Consider the following 19,927-nt stretch of genomic DNA (forward strand, 5'->3'; position numbering starts at 1 on the left):
TTTATAAAGAACAAAACTTCAACTATTACTATTATCTTAAAGAGAAAACGTGCAAACTGATGTGAAAAATTGTGCTTGCTATTGACACACATTAACATGCCAAAATGGCATCACATTGTTGTAGGGCTCATATCTGTTAATTATTTCAAGCTAAGAGCTGCAGAAGTGCAGGATGCTATTCTACCTACAATACACCATGTAGCTACCCTCAGTTAAAAGTTAGGGACTTTTGGGTACTGTGCAGCAGAACTGACTCCTTGCTGGGGCTACAGCAAGGTCACCTAGTCAACAGTTTCAAAACTTGACCAGGAAATTAATAAATGCAAGACAGGAAACACAATTGCACCTGTTGAAGTAAGTCCAAATCAAATCCCTCAGAACTATTTGTAAAGCTATTGGAGTTGGCCACATGTGATCTTCAGCCAATAAAAGAGGTTACGACAGACTTCTCTATTTTGGCAGAAAATATCTATTTGTGGGGTTATCAGAAATCGTACTACTAGAAAAGAGCAGAGAGATTATAGCTATCATTTAAAGCTGTTATACAAGATCTGAAATAAAACAAATGTACACAAGAAAAGGAAAAGGGGGAAAATTATATGAATAAAGAGGGAAAGCATAAAGGTAAGAGCACAGCTTCATTATATCATGATTTAAATGGATGTTTAGACTACCCTGCTGGAATGGTTGATTAATACTGCCTATCATTTTCATATGGCTTTTTACTCATTTGTGACTTGGCTGAACTTTTTTCATGAGTAATACTTGATGCAAGACTACGCAGAAGTAGGAAAAATACAGCTTTTCCCATTAAAAAAAAAATCAACAACAACCACAACAAAAACATTAATTTTAGGAGGAGGAGAAAGTCTGGAAAATGACTTCAAATACACCATCACTGATAGCTTAAGATAGCACACGCAAATTGGACAAGCTGTAGTGCCAGAAGACATCCTGGTGCACTCACCTTGATCCAGAGGCAAAAGGATCCCACAGGTAGCTAGCCAATGGAGAGCACCTATCTGGTCCTTTCCATTCGACATGAAAAATATTCTTACAAAAGACACTTGCCTCATTCATTTGTTGGAGAAGAGGATCAGGCTTAGAAAACCTTTGCCCAAGGTAAAGGAGAACCTTTGCTACATGATCTTTGCTACATGATCTTCCACTGACATTACTCCATGACTAGGCTGGGAAAGAGTCTGGGAATGAGAACAGTCCCCAAAATATTAGCACAGGGAGCAATTCATTTCTGCTCACTGTTAATTTAATGACAAAAGAAACAATGGCAATGTAATTATATTTTGGACCTGTTAAAAAAAAAAAAAAAAGAGTAAGAAAGAAATACTTCCATTTTAAGATTTTAAGGTGGATCAATGTCTATATTTGGTCTATGTGGTCATGTAGTACACTAAGATCTGAAGCGGCTTTGTAATAACAGTACATGTGAAAAAAGGTTTTATTATTATCAGTGAAATTATATCAAGTCCACTGATACAAATATTGTGTGACTTGGTCTCTTTGGGAGTGAAACTGAGTGATTAATGCTATTGGACATAATAGTTTCCATTTAGGTTAAATATGTAACTTAATTGCATTATGATTTAATTCTTATAAACCAATTAGAAAACCTAAAATATGCAGTGCACTTTGCATGAATACCTTTTACTCAGTTTAATTTTGTAAATATTTGTTCTTTTAAGTTTGTGTTCTCTATGTGTATTTATTTAAATGGCTTTGAATGGCGCCAAAACAGAATTAAATAATTCTGGAATAATACCTGTGAACTGGATAGCTGTTAGGGATATAAAGAAATACAGCGACTTTTCACAGGTCAGAGTGCATACACCCAATAGTTAGGAAACAATTTACATTTTTTATAATTGTTGTAATCACAACACTATTTGTGCTATCTTTGTAATCAAGCATCTAGCTGACAGGATACATAAAAACTAGGTAAAAACTTGCTGAAAACCTGTGGAGTCTCACAGCTACACGGGGAACAGAAACTCCTGTAGATTTTCTTTAACTATTTGTATGTCTACACAAAATTTGTCCATATGCTGATTGCAGGAGAACCACATTCAGTATCCTCTTTCCACTGAAATCAGTAATAAAATAGGAAATGTGGAATCTAGTATATATAAGTTTCCTAATGTACAACCTTGACAACTTCTGCAGTTTTTTTTTTTTTTTTGAACTAAAATGAAGCTTTGCATGTTTTTTGACAATTTAAAGCTTTGCTTCTCTTTTGGAAAGCAGTGAGTCTGTTTAGATTGTGCGTCCCCATTATGGCAGCTGTCCATGGAGCATGTCACCAGTCATCCGCAGCCGGACAACTCCCTCCTTGAATAGAGAGTTATGCAATGCATTTCACATCTAGACTGGTGTTTCAAAATGAAACCGTTTATGATAGGATGTGGACTCTATTAAAGGAAAAAGAGGTCACAACATATTCCCTTTTATGCAGGCTAAGAGCAGCCCTCACCTTCATGGCATGTTTACCAGTGTGCTCCTCAGTTAGGCAAAGTTTGACTGTGCTTGTTTCTCAGAATTATAGCTTTCTATAAATGTACAGCTTTGAGGAGTGAGCCTGGATAGAATCAAGATATAAAAAAACAACAACTATGGCATCAATTTAGAAATCAATTAAGACATAAGACCTGGCAAATATACAAATAGCACAAAACTAGCAACAGCATGTTTGTCTGAAGTACAGGAATATTCTTTGAGCGGCTTAGAAAGGTATAGCTAAGTCCTGGAACCGAGTTGCATGACCTATGCTGTTTATAAAAGCCATCCAGTTTATAATACCATCCTTCTGCTCTTCGATAAAATCAGCAATGTACATAAAGGAATGTTTCTATATTGCTGAAGTGTATTGCTGTATTTGGGGGGTGGCTCCTCTGTCTCACACAGAATCTAATGACCTCTGAGGAATTAGCAACTTTTAAAACTCTAACACCCTTTTTTTTTTTTTTTTTTCTCTGGTGGATTTTTTTTCCAATATAAAAAGAAAACAAATTGCTCTTCTGCCAAAATTAAAGTTCTGTTGTTTATCTACTTTATAAACCTAGTGTTATTGTTTCACTTGGAATTTCTTCAAAGTTTCGGAGCATGCAAGTAGAACTTGAAAAATACATAAAGTTTAGCAATTACCTGAATCCACCCTTCATTAATCTGCTGCTGACAGTGCAATGAACACTTTTCTCATTGCTTTAACTCATGCACTGGGAGCACGGCTTTTCTAACTCTTGCTGTAGCCCAAGAGAACCTTCATCTGCCCCACACTCCACAATTAAATGCAGCTTTTCTAATCCCAGACCCAACAAAGCCGGCTATGACAGAAAGAGAAATCTCTTTGCTATGTCATTGCAGGTCGATGTGTAAATAAATACATATTTTAATGTTTTTTTTTTAATATATATATATAACTATATTAATTCTACATAGGAGTGTTTGTATATGTGCATATATAAATTAAAACATATATATACACACACACTCATAAATAATTGCTTGCACGTTTATCTCATTTTTTTTTTTCCATTTACCCATTAAAAATGTCAAGAAAATATTCCTTATTTCCAGAAAATCAGGTTTTGACTTTTCTAACAGAATTGCTAGCCCTTATATATATTCCATCCCAAGAGTTCATTACACAGTTCCCAAGTTCTCTTTGGTTGGGTTGTAGTGGTCCTTGGTTAACGCCATGGTCTATATGACCTCTGATCTCTTGGTAAAAATTCAGGGAACCATTGCTCTCCAAGTTCACTGCAAATGGCACAACCAAATCTCCTTTGCTCTATGCCTCCTTCACAGCTGGCACAGAGGGAAGATAATGCAGTGTTTGATTTGTATGAGTGGCAGATGCTTGAACTGCTCCAAGCCCAGCATTTACGGTAAAGCTAGCAACTGAGGACACTGATGGACAGCTGGTACCCAGTTTTGTTTGAATGTTTGCTTTTCCATAAGGGTATATTTTCCGCTCTAAGTTTAAAGATCGTGTTTGTGGATTATTTCCATTGGCCTTTCCTTCCAGGAAATAGGTCAACATTTCACCTTTTCCCTTTACACTGACTTTACCCCTGCACACAAATTCATAACTGCACCTCTTTAATATCCGCTGAACTTCTTCTGTAACCTGAAGACAGGGAAAAGAAAAAAAAAAAAAGGAAAAAAACTATTAGTTTTTTATTAGATTTTTTTCTGTTCTGATTGACGGTAAAGTCAATCCTAAAACTGCCAACCCTTCCCTATTTTACTTATCTGTTGTGAAGTACACATAAGCAGAATGAATTAACACCTACTGCTGCTCTTGGGCTCACTAAAAGTTTTCTTAAGGAATTTAAAATCACTGACCAAATTGGAATCTCAGAAGCAGAAATTCTGGTCTCAAGATGAATAATTACACAGCCAAATTAAGCTCTGTCTATCAGAAGTATGTAGCCAAATTCTCCACTTTTCTAAGCTGGATCAATTCTACTGATGGTAGGTGACTCCAAAAGGCCTTTTGATCCCTGGAGACTAAACAAGTATTTTGGATAAAGAGTTCATTGAGATTTTGAGAGGCGCAGCATTGCTTCTAGCCAAGCTCCAGTAGAAAAACAATAATCTGCCTACGTAGCGTCTCCAATCCAAAGGATTCGAGGAATTTTTAAAGCCATATAAAATGCAGCAGGATGCAAATGGACACAGATCCCTTCCTTGTAGTCCTTATTCAGGCAAAATTCCTACAGCACACTGGCTGCCCCATGCAGCCCCATGCAGTGTTGGCATTCCCAGGTTTGCCTCCAGCTGAGTGCAATGCAGCAGAGAACCCTGTTTCTTCTGATGGGAAACAATTTATCTGGATTTCATGAAGTAGTGAAGCATATCATGGAAAACACCTACATATCTGATGCGTGATTCATCTGGAGAATTTTGCTTTATTCAGAAAAAAAAAAAAACAACAACAAAAAAACCACAAAATCAAGTGAGGCTGCATTTTTTAAGGAGTCTTGAAAATGTAACCACATATAAAACAGCAATTATATAAAGTTTGTAAAATTATCTTAGGATGCAGTCACCTGAATTTTCCCTTGCACTCCAGTACTATCCATCCGGCTGGCAACATTTACAGTGTTTCCCCAGATATCATACTGTGGTCTTCTGGCTCCAATGACTCCAGCCACTACAGGCCCAACATTAATACCTAAAATCAGAACAATAATGAATTTGTTTTTTCAGTTGTTTCAAACACTACAGCATATTATTGAAGGAAAACATAAATCTTATAAAACAGACTTAACACAAGTGCCCTGGAATTCTTTTAGTCATAGGACACAATGTATGTTAACACCAACTGGACTTTCGAATTTGGAAGAGTTTTAGATACAAAACAAAGACATATACATAGACATCTAATTGGAAATGCAATATGATAAACAATATAAAAAATTAGCCCATCTGTTGATTTTTTTTTAATTATTTTTTAAGAAAAGAAGAAAAGTAGTGGTACTACACAATTTGTCTGTGGAAAAATTCAAGAAAAAATTTTAAAGATCTTTAATTGTTTGCTATGACTTCCACTATGGTTGTTCATATAAAGCCCTTCTAGAGGGGGATTTTCCAAGTTGAACAGAAATACTGGCCTTGAAAACACAAGGAATGGGGTAAGAGAAGCATGTCATAGTGGTTATCACTACTAGACAACTCAGGACAGCTCAGAACAGGTTGTAAGAAGAGGACAGTATGTGAAAATAGTTCAAGCATCTTTTTCGGGAATCCACTGGGCTTTCTTCTACATTTCTGACAGATTTTGACACCTTGTTTGAAAGAAAAAATGGGATGTTCTTTCTTCTGAGCGCCCTTTAGGAGCCGTAAGTGTGAAATACTCCATAATGTTCTATGCAAAGCCTTTCCCAGGCAAGTTATACAGCAGAATGGGGTTTAGACATTTGTCTTCTACCCCTTTCTGAACCTGGGAAAACCAGTTGCAACATGGTTCAAAAAGAATTTCAGACTTCTGATTATTAGGATATACAGAAGGGCAAAGATGTATAAGTCTGCCACTGCCATCCTTGTTGTCTTTGGTCTTTCTCACTATCCTGCTGTTAGCAGCCTCACTTTTCCCCTTGTCTAGCTGGTTTTCATTGGAGAGCAGTGAGACAGGAGGAAGGAAGGGAAGAGAAAATCTTGCTCCTTAAGCAGGCTGGGGAAAAGTACTCACAGAGATAAGGCTTGAAATAGCATATAAAGGATTCCATGGGAAGGACTGTGCTGTGAAGACCAGAGAATTTTATTTGTTGGATTAAACAGCACACATTCACCAAGACAGGTGTGAAGACTGCCAAAATTTTGTGTAATAACAGCATAAAAACAAAAAAAGCAAAGGTAGAACTTCTGAAACTGTATACCAAAGCCTAGAATTCATGAGAAAAGCTCCCCTGTGCACTGAAAATTTTCAAGATGCAAGTTGTTTTGATTTATATTTTAATAAAATTAAATATGTATCAATATATAAATATACACAAGATATCTACATATTCAAATATGTACAGATCATCCACTGAATCTCTATTACTGCTATAAATCCTGGACTATACATGTGGTCAAGTTTCTCTTTCAAAACTTCCATCCATGAAAAAAATTAAGAATTTTTGTTCAAACTGTGTCCTGTCAGAAAGGACTGTTTGAGGTGATTTGGAGGGGGAGGTGCTGATCTCTTCTCATTAGTGGGAGAATCAAGTGGGAGAATCATCAAGGGAATGGCATGCAACTGCGTCAGAGGAGGTTCAGATTGCATATTAGGAAAAGAGCCTTCACCAAGAGGTTGGTAGGGCACTCAAACATGCTCCCCAGGGAAGTGGTCAGGGCACCAAGCCTGCTGGAGTTCAAGGAGCATTTGGACAACACTTTCAGACATATGGTTTTATTTCTGGGAGGTACTGTGTGGAGACAAGAGTTGGACTTCATGATTCTTGTGGATCTCTTCCAACTCAGGATATTTTATGATTTTTATGAAAAGCTCCCACCACACTTTTAATGCCAACGAAGTCTATGCAGATGCAGGAGTACCTAACAGTTAAATACAGCTGGAATTAGTTTGTACCTGTTTAGCAATGCAAAGCGATGTAAGCCACAGTATTAGATACAGTAATAATATTGTATAAAAATATTAGTGCAGTTTCCTTTTCGGTGTGCATAGACTTAGACACTGGAATTGGACACAGGTTTAATTCTTTAGTAGTGATGATGACCATTCATGCTGCTCATCTTCTACATGGATGTGCACATTCTACAAAAAGGCTTTTCAGTTTTATTCAGGAATTCAGGGCAGGCAGTCCTTTCCAGACAGCACAAGGAAAGTTAAAAAACAACAGTGTTCCTCTTGTGTGATAACTGTAGAATGTGACTTACCTACTCGTAGGACAAAGTCGTTGTAAGACTGATAGTTGATTTCATCAAGAACGTCAAACATCTCTATTGCAAAATCTGCCAGTGCACTCAGATGGGAAAAAATTGATTTTTTAGCCTAGAAACAAAATGGTGTTAAACATTAGATTTGTTTGGTACTGAGAAGCAGCTGAAATACCAATATGCAAAACAATGAAAGGACCAAGTTGGATGGCTTAGGAAAGGAATTTAACCCATTCTGCTGTCTGTGAAAGGAACTTTTGATGGTGATTACAGCATATGCACTGTTTTCTCAAATACTGATTTTTTCTTTTCTTTCTCCCTTCCCTTCCCTTCCCTTCCCTTCCCTTCCCTTCCCTTCCCTTCCCTTCCCTTCCCTTCCCTTCCCTTCCCTTCCCTTCCCTTCCCTTCCCTTCCCTTCCCTTCCCTTCCCTTCCCTTCCCTTCCCTTCCCTTCCCTTCCCTTCCCTTCCCTTCCCTTCCCTTCCCTTCCCTTCCCTTCCCTTCCCTTCCCTTCCCTTCCCTTCCCTTCCCTTCCCTTCCCTTCCCTTCCCTTCCCTTCCCTTCCCTTCCCTTCCCTTCCCTTCCCTTCCCTTCCCTTCCCTCTTTTTTCCTCTTTCCCTCCTCTCTTTTTCTGATTTCTGGGAAGAATGGAAAGCACAGTTCCCATGGTTAAGTTGTTCTGTTGCTAGAGAACTGCAGATGTTTGTTGTGAGCATTACACAGAATATAACCTGGTTTCTTACAAAACTACTTTGCCTGATGATTATTAATAGCTACAGTTTCTGCCCTTTTCTCCCTTTGGGGATTTTGCTAGATCCCAGCTCCATGGGTCCATGTTGTTCCCATTGACAAAATTCCTGTTATGTTTAATCCTGCAAGATACAGAACAGCTCTATTTTCTTTCCTTTCCAGGAAAGCTGAAGTGATTTGTTATAAAACATACCTAAATGAACTACAGCAAAAGAACCAGAAAGGATCAAATAAAATAATGAAGTATCAAGATAAGATAAGATGAAGAAAAAGAAAAGGAAAAAGAAAAGGAAAAAGAAAAAAAGAAAAAGAAAGAGAAAGAGAAAGAGAAAGAGAAAGAGAAAGAGAAAGAGAAAGAGAAAGAGAAAGAGAAAGAGAAAGAGAAAGAGAAAGAAAAAAAGGAAAAGGAAAAGGAAAAGGAAAAGGAAAAGGAAAAGGAAAAGAAAAAAAGAAAAGGAAAAGAAAAAGAAAAAGAAAAAGAAAAAGGAAAAGAAAAAGAAAAAGAAAAAGAAAAAGAAAAAGAAAAAGAAAAAGAAAAGAAAAGGAAAAGAAAAGGAAAAGAAAAAGAAAAAGAAAAAAAAGAAAAAGAAAAAGAAAAAGAAAAAGAAAAAGAAAAAGAAAAAGAAAAAGAAAAAGAAAAAGAAAAAGAAAAAGAAAAAGAAAAAGAAAAAGAAAAAGAAAAAGAAAAAAAAGAAAAAAGAAAAAAAGAAAAAGAAAAAAAGAAAAAACAAAACATAAGGAAATACTTTTTACACCTACAGTCTAATTAAACTGTGGAACTCATTTTCAGAGAACACTGTTGATTCCAAAATTTTAGCTAGATTCAAACATAATTATACAAATTAAGGGAAGAAATATTTGCTATGAACTGGTAAATAGATATTATCTGTAGATCTAGAATTTCTTAAACAGTATGTCATTAGAAAGTGGAAAACAGAGATTTGCGTGTTTGCTCTGTAACTCATGCCGTTCCCCCAGTATCTACTGTTGGCTCATTAAAGATAGGTTACCAGAGTGGACCTTTGACCTGACTCAGTATTGTTGCTCTCATGTTGTACTTTTATTTGAATAATAAATATGAATTCTTGAACAGATTTACAAAGTGAAAGTCGGCTAAAGGTAGGATATGGTGAAAGAAATACAGGGTCATTGGCTGTCTAGATTCGATATGGTGTTTCACAACATGGCTGTGGTAGCTGGCACGAGATGAGAGATTACTGGATTTTTGATATGATAGTGAGATTTTATAAATTCACTGTGGCTGAGAAACCTGAGAAACAGGCTGCTATTTGCTTTTCTCAGCTTAATTTGAAAGTGGTCCTCCATGTGTCTGGGAAATTAAAAAAAAAATAGAGAAAATGCTAACAAAAAATGAATAAAATGAAAAACTTGGGCAAGTCCCAGTTTTTTGGAAGGATAGTTTTCTTTACATGTTTCTTGCAATGTCAGCTAGCTCCACTCTTTTCCAGCCTCACCAAGACAAAGTAAGAATAGGAATTAAGTTTAAAGTTAAAAGAGCTGGTGGCTACACTTCTAACAGAGAGGGTGAAGAATATTGAATGTCTGGAACAAGGAGAAGTCTATGGTTTTATTAAATTTCTAATCTTTATATTCCTTTTCCTTCCAATGCATTCTTGCCTGATGCATGCTTTGATTTCCTGCATTGCCTCTCACGGTTGCAGGAGAGGTGACAGGTCACAAATACAGGATTTACTGTAGATGGCATGTATCTCTCAAAAGGCTTACTGCCACACTCTTTTGAACTTGCACTGAAAAACACAACAAAGTCAGGACCCTAGTAAAATCAGGATCCTAGTGAAATCACGGATGTAATTTACAAGGACTCCAACATGCGGTGAACTTATGTTGCGCAGAAGATCTACAAAGAACCTGGTAAGTGTGCTGCCCTGATGGTGTAACTAGTAATGAATTATTTATTTAAACAACAGAAGAAAGGTTAATGGAAAGACTGCTGTAATCATCACAACAAAACAATCCTGACAGAGGCAATGTGAATTTGCTATAGGCACCTGCTGAAGCCAAGCTGCAGGAAAAAAGTCCTGTAAAATATGGGATTAAAATATTTAACTTTATCAGCCTACTGAGTTCTTACGTAAGTATTTTCAGTTAAGAGCAGAGTTAACCACATACACAGCTTTGTGCTCATGTCCTAAACCTAGCACAAAATCCATGGCACACAATTAGAGGCTGCACCAGATTTTCTTATGAAGCTGGGATACCCCTGGCAGAGGGGAGACCAGGAGCACTTGAGTCTGATATGGCTTCCAATGGACATATCTGGCTCTGTAGGGCGGTCCAGGGACTGTGTGGACATCTGGCAGTGATTGTCTGGACATGGAAGGCTACCCAGGATCATCATACTTCTAATAAATGGCTGCATGCTGAAGACCTAGCAGGAAATTGCCAAGAGGATATGAACAATTCCTGCCCACTTGCATCACAGAAGATATCACAGAAGAACTGAAAACCCAAGTTACAAATGAAAATATTATCTGTGATCACAAAAAATCTTTAAATTTTTGAGAGTTTGGAACGTTAAATAAATTCTACCTGTACAGAAAAGATCAAAATTTGCCCCAAGATTTCAGGAAAAGCGAGGGTCCTGTACAAGACCATCTGCAGTGATTTAAAATACATTAATATGATAAGCTCAGAGCAGTACCTTTAGTACTGGACTAACTCAGCTGACCCTTCAGTTAGCAACTATAAAATACAAGAGATAAACATGTTTAAGTTTTGGAACATATGCTACCGAAGTTAAGCAATAACACACGTGTTTTCAGGATTATAGTTCAAAGAGCATTTATAGCAGACACACAAGTATGCCTTTGCCTGTTTGTATGAGATCATACGGAACAAAATTCAAAGAATTTTCTGCCTTCCTCAGGAACCAGGAGTCAAACATTTTCAGCATAAACTCAACATTTAAAAATGTCTTCTTATAATGTCCAGATTTCTACTCTACGGATAATTAAAATAAATAAATAAATAAATAAATAAAGCACCTTACAGACCAGAAAGTAAGTTGTGATACACTCCAGTGTGATTCTAATAGTTGATTTCAATGTTGCATTATTTATTTATTTATTTATTTAACAAGGTTGGTTGTTCTTAGAAAGTTTACAGGCCATCTTTTGCCTCATTTTGCTTTTACCCTCTAATTCAGTGTTATCTTTTAAATTTTAAACCATATGCATGAGTGCATCTGTACGACACTTGTACATGTGTATCAGAACAGGCATGCATATCTACCTGTACTCATGCAAAGCATTTGGCAGTGTCCTGCACAACATCCTTGTCTCCAAATTGGAGAAACATGGATCTGATGTATGGACCTCTTGATCAATAAGAAATTGTATGGATGGTCCACCTGAAGAGTTGAGGTCAATGGCTCAAAGTACAAGTGGAAACTAGTGATGAGTGGTGTCCCTCAGGAGTCTATCCTGGGACCAGTACTATTTAACATCTTCGTCAGCAACATGGGCAGTGGGATTGAATGTACCTTCAACAAGTTTGCAGGTGACACACTGTGTGCTTGCAGCCCATAAAGCCAACTGTATCCTGGGCTGCATCAAAAAGACTGTAGGTAACAGGTCAAAGGAGTTGATTCTCTCCCTCTATTCTGCTTTCATGACACCCCACCTGGAGTACTGTGTTCAGCTCTGGGCCCACATGATAAGACATGGATGTGTTACAGTGGGTCCAGAAGAGGGTCATGAAGATGATCAGAGGGCTGGAAAACCTCTCTTATGAAGAAAGGCTGAGAAAGTTGGCGTTATTTAGTTTAGAAATGAGAAAGCTCCAGAGAGATCTTACAGCAGCCTTTCAGTATTTAAAAGAGGCCCTACAGGAAAGATGAGGAGAAACTCTGTCGGGGGTATAGTAATCAGACAATGGGTAACAGTTTTAAACTAAAACAGGGCAGGTTTAGATATAACGCAGAAATTCTTCATGATGAAGATGGTGAGGTACTGGAACAGGTTGCCCAGAGAAGTCATGGATACCCCAACCCTGGAAGTGTTCAAGGCCAGGTTGGATGGGGCTTTGAGCAACCTGGTCTAGTAGAAGGGGGTAGAAATAGATGATTTTTGAGGTCCCTTCCAATCCAAACCATTCTATGATACTATGATTCTATGAATATGGAAGAGGTCTCAGGAAATTCTGGGAAATCTGAATGCATGGGTTGCCTTCCTATGTTCATTATATTGCTTGTATAATTAATTTTCTTAATAGTTTATTAATACATTGTCTTTTAAATGTAATTATCAATTTGAATACAATATATTTGGTATTCTGCCAGGGGATTCTCTGTTTTTCCAGATGCTGCATACATATCTAGTAAATACATTCTGGGTTTAAAACACTACCATTCTGACTTAGGAGCTTTTTACACAGAGTCTTTACAAATAATCCAGATCTGCAGACAATCAAATACAAATGCAGGCATATGAGAAGTTGCTAGGATAGCAATTTTTCTTTTTAAGCTAATGTTGTTATTGGAATTTCAGATTCAATTTGTTGTAAAGAAATAAAACAAGCTATCTGTAATCACACTGAGTTGGTTGTGTTCCTGGTGTTCCTTTGGAAACTGAAGAACAGTTCCACCACGTTGACCGTCATATAAAATCTTCTTACCTTAGTTCCTGAAGTAGGTACAAGTCCCACAGCTGCCATATATGTACTTCCAATTGTCTTGATCTTTTCTATGTCCTTATAATATTCTTTGTCCATAAGCTTTGTTTAAAACATAAAACTGTTAAATATTACATAATATTTTAGGCAAGCAACCATAGTTAACAAATAATGTGCAACTTGATTAAACCATATTATGTTTGGTAAGTTGAGGCTTGCTCACTTTGTGGTCATTTAAAGAAAAACAAGCAAACAAACAAACAAGAAAAAACCACTGACTTGCATTTTAATACTTTTCTTACAGTAAAGGAATTTGAAGTCAGATTCATGTCCTCAAATGTACAAAACAGGCACTTTGGAGAGAGGCTCAGTGGATTCTCAATATAGTAATGTTTTATTAAGCAGTTCAAAATATGTTGAATAGTTACAAAAAAACTCTGTTGATAGAAGTTTGGTAGAACTGATATGGTCAAAAGACAAAGCACTTAGACCTTACCTCATCAAAATCAGCAATAATTTCATTTAACAGGCGTAAACACTCCACTCCCATATTATTGCCATCCAGTTCAATGTAGAAATCATTGAAATTTGGGATGGAAGCAAACATCACTCCCACTTGTGAATATGACTGGTAATAAAGGTCCTGCAGTACATGAACAGATATAATTTTTGTTTAAAAAGTTTAATCTAAAACAGACATCATTATTATGATACCTATTCTACTGCTAAGCAGCAAGAGCAGTTGTCTTGATAGCTAGGACAACAGCCATCAGTTTTGGTAGAGATAAAGCCAGTCCTATTGAATATAAATAAATAAATGCAAGATCTCTTCCCTCAAAAATAGCACAACATAAAAGTAAAACCTAACCTATTAAAGCCATTTAAATAAAACAAACAAACAAACAACAACAACAACAACAACAACGTAGTCTCTTTTCCCTGTTTAGGGAAGAAGTGACTGAAAAATTCATAGAAAGTCTGAACAGTTTTAGAACTTTTATTGTGTGAGAAATACCATTGCATTTTCTCAGTTTTGTTTTATAGTTAAAATAGGAGACAGAACTGTCTTACCCTGCAGCACAAAACCAGCCTTGCTTTTTCATCTCTTTCCCTGAGTTGCAGAGTCCTGTATACAATATAATCTTGTTCTGGTAAGGCTCCTATTTAAGAATTCAGAGAGCTAACAGAAAGTATAATTGCTCTTCTGCAGTTTAAATATATTGGTCCAAACTCCAAAGCACAGAGACTCATCATTTAGAAGAGCAGTGTTGTGGTCATTATGGCCACAACTGCTGCAGTTATTGCAGCTGCTCTAGAAAAATTCTGGTAATGCCTTCTTGAACCAGTGTTCATTTCATCAGTGTGGACTTTGAGGTTAAAAGCTACTGTAGCTTCTCTGGATGTGTAAAATTCCGTTTTTACCTTTAAAGGCTGAGTTTGGTAATATGGTGTATTTACAGAACTAGAGTGGTTCAAATGGAAGCTTCCGGCAATTCACACACCTCACCACTCAGAACCAAACCGAACTCATGAAATACTCTGATAAATTCCAATCCTCTAATTTAATTGAAAAAAGAAATTTTTGATTTGCATGCAGACACTCAGCTGCATTGATGTTGAATAATACAAAATTCCCTTATCCTGCTTTTTCTTAAAATTCTTCAGAGAAAGAGGACAATACAGAGAAAGAAATAATCCTGATCTAATTCATGCATACAAGTATTTGCAAACCCATTTATTTTAATTTGAATGCAATTTTATAAGTCCAAGCTTTTCTTGAAAGCATACAGTTGAAAGTTGACCCAAGCTGCAAATGGTCACATTCATACAACATTACCATATATTTAAACCTTATCTTGGTTTACCATATTCCTTGGATTAGACATAAGAAAGTGCTGTGCGACATGTGCTGGCAACAGATTGAAGAGAATTCGTTTATTATCCAGTTTAACTCTCTCCATATCATCTCTCTCTTCTTCTGCCTGTAGGGATAGAGAAAAAGAAAAACTTTTCCAAAATGTAAACAAGAAAAATTAACTGAAACCATCAAAAACATACTTTGAAATTAAACTGAGCAAAATAATATCTATGAAGTAGAGTGAGAACAGTAGCATCAGGGGCTTTTTACCTTTAAGTTCTTAGTAATTCAAACTAAAGTCACTAGGCTGATGACTACTTTCAGGGCTTGATCAGCTGTGTGTTGGTGTCTCACACGGACCTCTGCTCTTTAAATGGGCACTCTTAAAAAGCTATTAACAATTCCCCTTAAGTCACATTGACATTAGAGGTGAATTACTTCTTTTTTAGGTAGGTGGAAATACTGACAGCACTATCTGATCCACCTTTCAAAAAAGGGAAGCCTGGAGAATCACCAGTATTTAAAGCAAATCTATGACATTTTGCAGTAAAATAGAAACTGACCTGGTAAAACAGCTTTAACAGAGAAAACTGTTTTACATTTGAACATCCTCAAGAGCGATAAGCAATTTAAAAACATATATATTTTAATATAAAAACAATTATTTCTACAGCTGTCTTTAATTACAACAGTATTTGTCATGAATACATACACAATTCCTGTACACAGCAGAGATACTACAATTCATGAGAATGACAGCATTAAGAAAGTGTCTAAGAGTTAACACAGTTGAGGTCCTTAACTCAAGGTTCTTGTGTCTTATTTTAAGTGACTCTGGTCACAGGAGCCAGTGAGGTCCACACATAAGGAAGCAATTCTAAAAATCAGATCCTTTATCTGAAAAATACTAAATATATAGGAATCTCTTTTTGGAACTCCTAGGTCTGCAAATTCCAGCCTAATCCTTCTTAAAGTTTTCTGCAACATTATTTGCTCCTTGTTCTGAGAGGGGCTTTGAGCCCTACATTCTGATTTTCACTTTCTATCACACAGCCCTCTGAGGAGGAAAGCAAACGGATGACATATTTTCTGGGCCTTTTTTGATCTTCCTGCTTTCTGCCTTTCAGGGAAATGCAAATGAAAATTTTCTTCTCTCCTTGTGACTCATGAACTCCTGAGCTCAAAGCAACTCTTTGAGCAGCTGAGATAAAAGGATGTATAGGCATCACCCTTTCCCAGGCAAAACAGACATTTCAAAGGGAGGAGAACTTGAGGCTGCAGAAAGAATAAAATAACACAGATCACAGGTGTTTACATTCTTGGTGGAAATATTATTCAGGCAGCTAAATAGCAACCAAATCTTCATCTATTTGTCCCTGTTCCTGTTGGCTCATTAAGGAAAGCCGCTACCATGATATTCACACAGTAGCTGCTGGTTCAAAAAACAAGATAGATTATTGTGACAATAAAAAAAAAGAAACAAAATCCATAGGCATGAGTGACATCATTTTTAACATGCTACTTTTTGATTGTACCTGTTTGGTATTCATGGCACCTAGGTCATTTTGCAGACTTTAACTGTATTTGAAAAGATGCAGTATTTAAAAGCAAGCCTTGTTTTTTCTTCACATCTGGTGACAAAATTTAGAATGTTCTTTGGTACTATGGCATGTCACATCAATATAATAAGCAGTTATCACATTTTATGCATTCACACACCATCCCACAGTATTTACATTGCTGGCAACTTGTTACGTGTCTGTTCAGGAAGTGGTCTGTACTGTTTTATCACTTGAGCTCTCAGATGGCTATTTAATAGGCATAAAAATGCAGTAGTAATGCCACCAACTGACTAGTTATCACATGGAAATCCACTTTTTCAGGATACAGCTAAAAAGAAATTGGGCACTGGTGCTCCAGAAACATGATCCTTGTACCTGAAGGTGGCACTAAAACCACAGAGAAAGGACCCATCACACTGTCTGCAGGACAGGATTTTTGGACACAAAGTGTATGTACACATGTCAAGTCTTGGCTGTCAATTGCAGAATACATATTTCTTACAGGTGTAACACATTAGAAAAGATAGGTAACTGATATTCTAGTATTCCCTAAAGAATGCAACAATCAGTTCCATAATAGCATTATTTTTACTTTCCTCTTGTGACAAATCCTGGATAAGAAAACCACATTTGTGTCAGTTTTAGCTTCTTCATAAACTTCTTCTTTTCTTTTTTTTTTTAAGTTTTGTTGATTCATTTATATATGATAAAGTGATTAAGAGTCATAAATAAGGGAAATGCTCCTATATTTGCTTTTTACAGCTATTGTCATATAAGGCACATAAAGTTTCTCAACGGTGTTATGTAGAAACTGAAATTCTCTTCCCATTGCCTGTTTAAAAAAAAAAAAAAGTTTCTGAAAATACTGTGATATTCAGAAAAGTGAAATTCGACACAGAAAAAAGTGAACAAAACCAAAAAGAGCCTGTATGACCAATGACATGTGAACAGTAAGTACAATATAAATGTTTTACCGACTCATTATCAGTTAGAAAATGTGGTGGTTTTTTTTCTTTGTTTGTTTGTTTTTCACATAGTATACCTAAAACTTGCTGCATTACTTCTGTTCTTGTTATGTAACAGATGCATTTGCATTATATTAACTTTTTTCAGAAATGCAATTTTAAAAGTCAGCTTTGCTTGTCTGTTTTTTCTCAAAACAGTTTGGTGTTTTCCTCTAATATTAGCATAGATCACTGGGAATTTACCAATATATTCTTCTTAATAATGGCATTATTTGCAGGATACTTTCAGTTTTAAAAATATTGTTTAGTTAGTACTAGTCTGTTTGTGGTTCGTGATGAAGTAAATAAAAAAAATATTGACAAAATCCTTTCTACTGCAGCTGTATGCCAGTAATTGTTTTATTCATCTGAGAATTTCTTTACAGGATTAGCACTGCAATCAGATTACTAAAGCCATGCAAAGTTGCTTCCAGAATAGCCCTTGAGTCTGAAGTTTTTCCAGTCATGAGCTAGCACCAGCAGAACTTCCTAAACTCCATATTGTACTATGTTATCTCAAATCTTTCACAGTGCACTGGCTGGCAACTGGGATATGTGAACCTCCAGCTCTATTAGTAGTTCATGCAATTCAGTGTTTGCACAATGAACCACTACACTCACCCTGTAAAATGGAAGAAAATCTCTGGAGATCATATGCATTTATGTGAACAATTTTCTAAAAATTCTACTACTGAGAAGATAACCAAGTTAAGCCAAATATTTTGATGGAAAATAATACCTCAGCCACAGGGAAACATGACCAAGAATGCTGTTAAACCATGTACAGGACTCCTGCAGTCTAGCAGCTGAGGAGAACCGTCACTCAAGATGATGTTTTTTTTTTCCCTTGTCTCCTCTTAATGGTTGTTAAACAATTAGTAGTTTGGAGTCTGCCTATTATTCAAAGGTGATTTTAACACATAATGTTTCCTACCAACAATCTGCCCAGAGCTTTTGATACTCAGATTTTTATTATGCTAAAGAGCCTAATAAGTACAAATATAATATTTTTTTTTTTGCTCACCCATTTGAAAACGTAAACACCATAAACACTTCTGTAATAGCCATCACAGTGGTACCGCTGCACGTTGTTAACTAGCCCTTGGATTGAGCATCGTTTCAACCCAATACACAGTGAAAACCAGGTCAACGTTCATTAAGACATGATATACATTATTATTTATTGTACATTAAATAGATCTTCCACGGAGAACCGAGAATGAGGGTATATGCCCCGACCACTAAAGTGGCCAAGCATTTACCCAGCATACTGACTTCAAAGTGTGGCAGTTATGATGATCCTTAATTTCTGAATTTCCTGCCTACACTGATTTTATTCTTTCTGATTATATCATGCAAATCCCACAGACAGGATGGTAGCACCTAAGTACTTGATTCGCAATTAGAAAGATCTGAAAATCGCATTTTGTCTTCTTTTTGAAATGAAGTTTTCTAGGTACCTGAAGATGATGGTGGACATTACTGAAATTTGATAAGAATCTTAACTCCCCTTATTTTCCTTTGGAGTAAATGTGCAACATTTTAACAACTTGCAGCAGATGACTAGATATTTCTGTAAAACATGGCTCCAAGATAACATAAAAAGTTGTTATTTCTTTCCTTCCTATTGTCCAGTTCTGTTCTTTCAGCAAGCAAACATCCCATTACTTTTTTGTACTTGATTTTTTAAAATGGTTTCCTAATTAAAAGCCGATTTAAAACTAAATCTTTAAGCAGTATTTTCCTTAAGGATGCACAATTCACCATGCAAATCACTGTAGCTGGAATGATGAACAGCATTTAAGATGCTAGAGCTCACTCTTGACATACTGAAAGGTCACAGGATGGCAAAACAGCATCTTCCTGCTTGCTACTCTACTTCATGGGTAGAAATAACATACAGTAGGTCTTGTAGTCATGGATCATATGGCACTCACACACCTCCACCATGTGCCAGAGTATATAAAGATGGCTGCTATCCAGCTAGTTAGTCATGTGCTGCTCTGAGTGTCAAAGTCAGGGGATATTTTTTTCCTCTTGGAAATTATATTTGGCACCACAACAAATACAGACTATTTGGTCCAAAACAAACTTTGGAGGCTGACAGGCACAGCACATATAGATACTGGGATCATAGAAAAACAATAAAATGAAGTGGTCATGCATTCTTGACTCAGTTAAACAGCACGGAGTCCTCAGCAATTATAGAACACGATAAGTTTAAAGCTTACTCAAATGATAAATAAATGATAAATAAAAAACACTCAAATATGTAAGTAAAACACAGAGGTAGACATGGTCTTGGACATTGAGACAAACAAAAACTCCCAACAGAATTTAACTGCTAGGTAGAAAAACTTTACGAGTAGAAGAAAATAGAGCTAAATCATTCTTGATTTCTCCATTCTAAGTAGCACAGTAATGCCATGGATGTGTTTAATCCATGTGTTGCAGTCTTGATCTTACATGTAAAAGCAAGCACTCTAATGATTTAGACAGTCCCCTTAACAACATAGAATCACAGAATCGTAGAATCATAGAATAATTAATGTTAGAAAAGACCTGCAAGATCATTTGATCCAACCGTACCCTTACCACCAATATTGCCCAATAAAATATCTTCCTAAGGACCACATTCAACCTTTCCTTAAACACCTCCAGGGATGGTGACTACACCGCCTCCCTGGGCAACCTGTTCCA

The 19,927-nt window shown here is 36.5% G+C and overlaps 1 protein-coding gene across 1 annotated transcript in view; it reads right to left on the reverse strand.

Moving 5' to 3' along the window:
- Nucleotides 1-3,805: 3,805 nt before the first annotated feature.
- The window catches only part of ADCY1 (adenylate cyclase 1), a 165,080-nt gene continuing 148,958 nt past the window's right edge, over nucleotides 3,806-19,927 (reverse strand). Inside the window, exons 15-20 of the mRNA XM_035549896.1 lie at nucleotides 14,669-14,785; nucleotides 13,300-13,446; nucleotides 12,807-12,905; nucleotides 7,402-7,516; nucleotides 5,070-5,194; nucleotides 3,806-4,144 (exon numbers count right to left, since the gene is read on the reverse strand). Coding sequence (XP_035405789.1) covers nucleotides 3,806-4,144; nucleotides 5,070-5,194; nucleotides 7,402-7,516; nucleotides 12,807-12,905; nucleotides 13,300-13,446; nucleotides 14,669-14,785 — 942 coding nt within the window. The remainder of the gene's footprint in view (nucleotides 4,145-5,069; nucleotides 5,195-7,401; nucleotides 7,517-12,806; nucleotides 12,906-13,299; nucleotides 13,447-14,668; nucleotides 14,786-19,927) is intronic.

This window comes from Cygnus atratus, chromosome 2 (assembly GCF_013377495.2).
Source record: "Cygnus atratus isolate AKBS03 ecotype Queensland, Australia chromosome 2, CAtr_DNAZoo_HiC_assembly, whole genome shotgun sequence".
In the NCBI taxonomy this organism is placed as follows: Eukaryota; Metazoa; Chordata; class Aves; order Anseriformes; family Anatidae; genus Cygnus; species Cygnus atratus.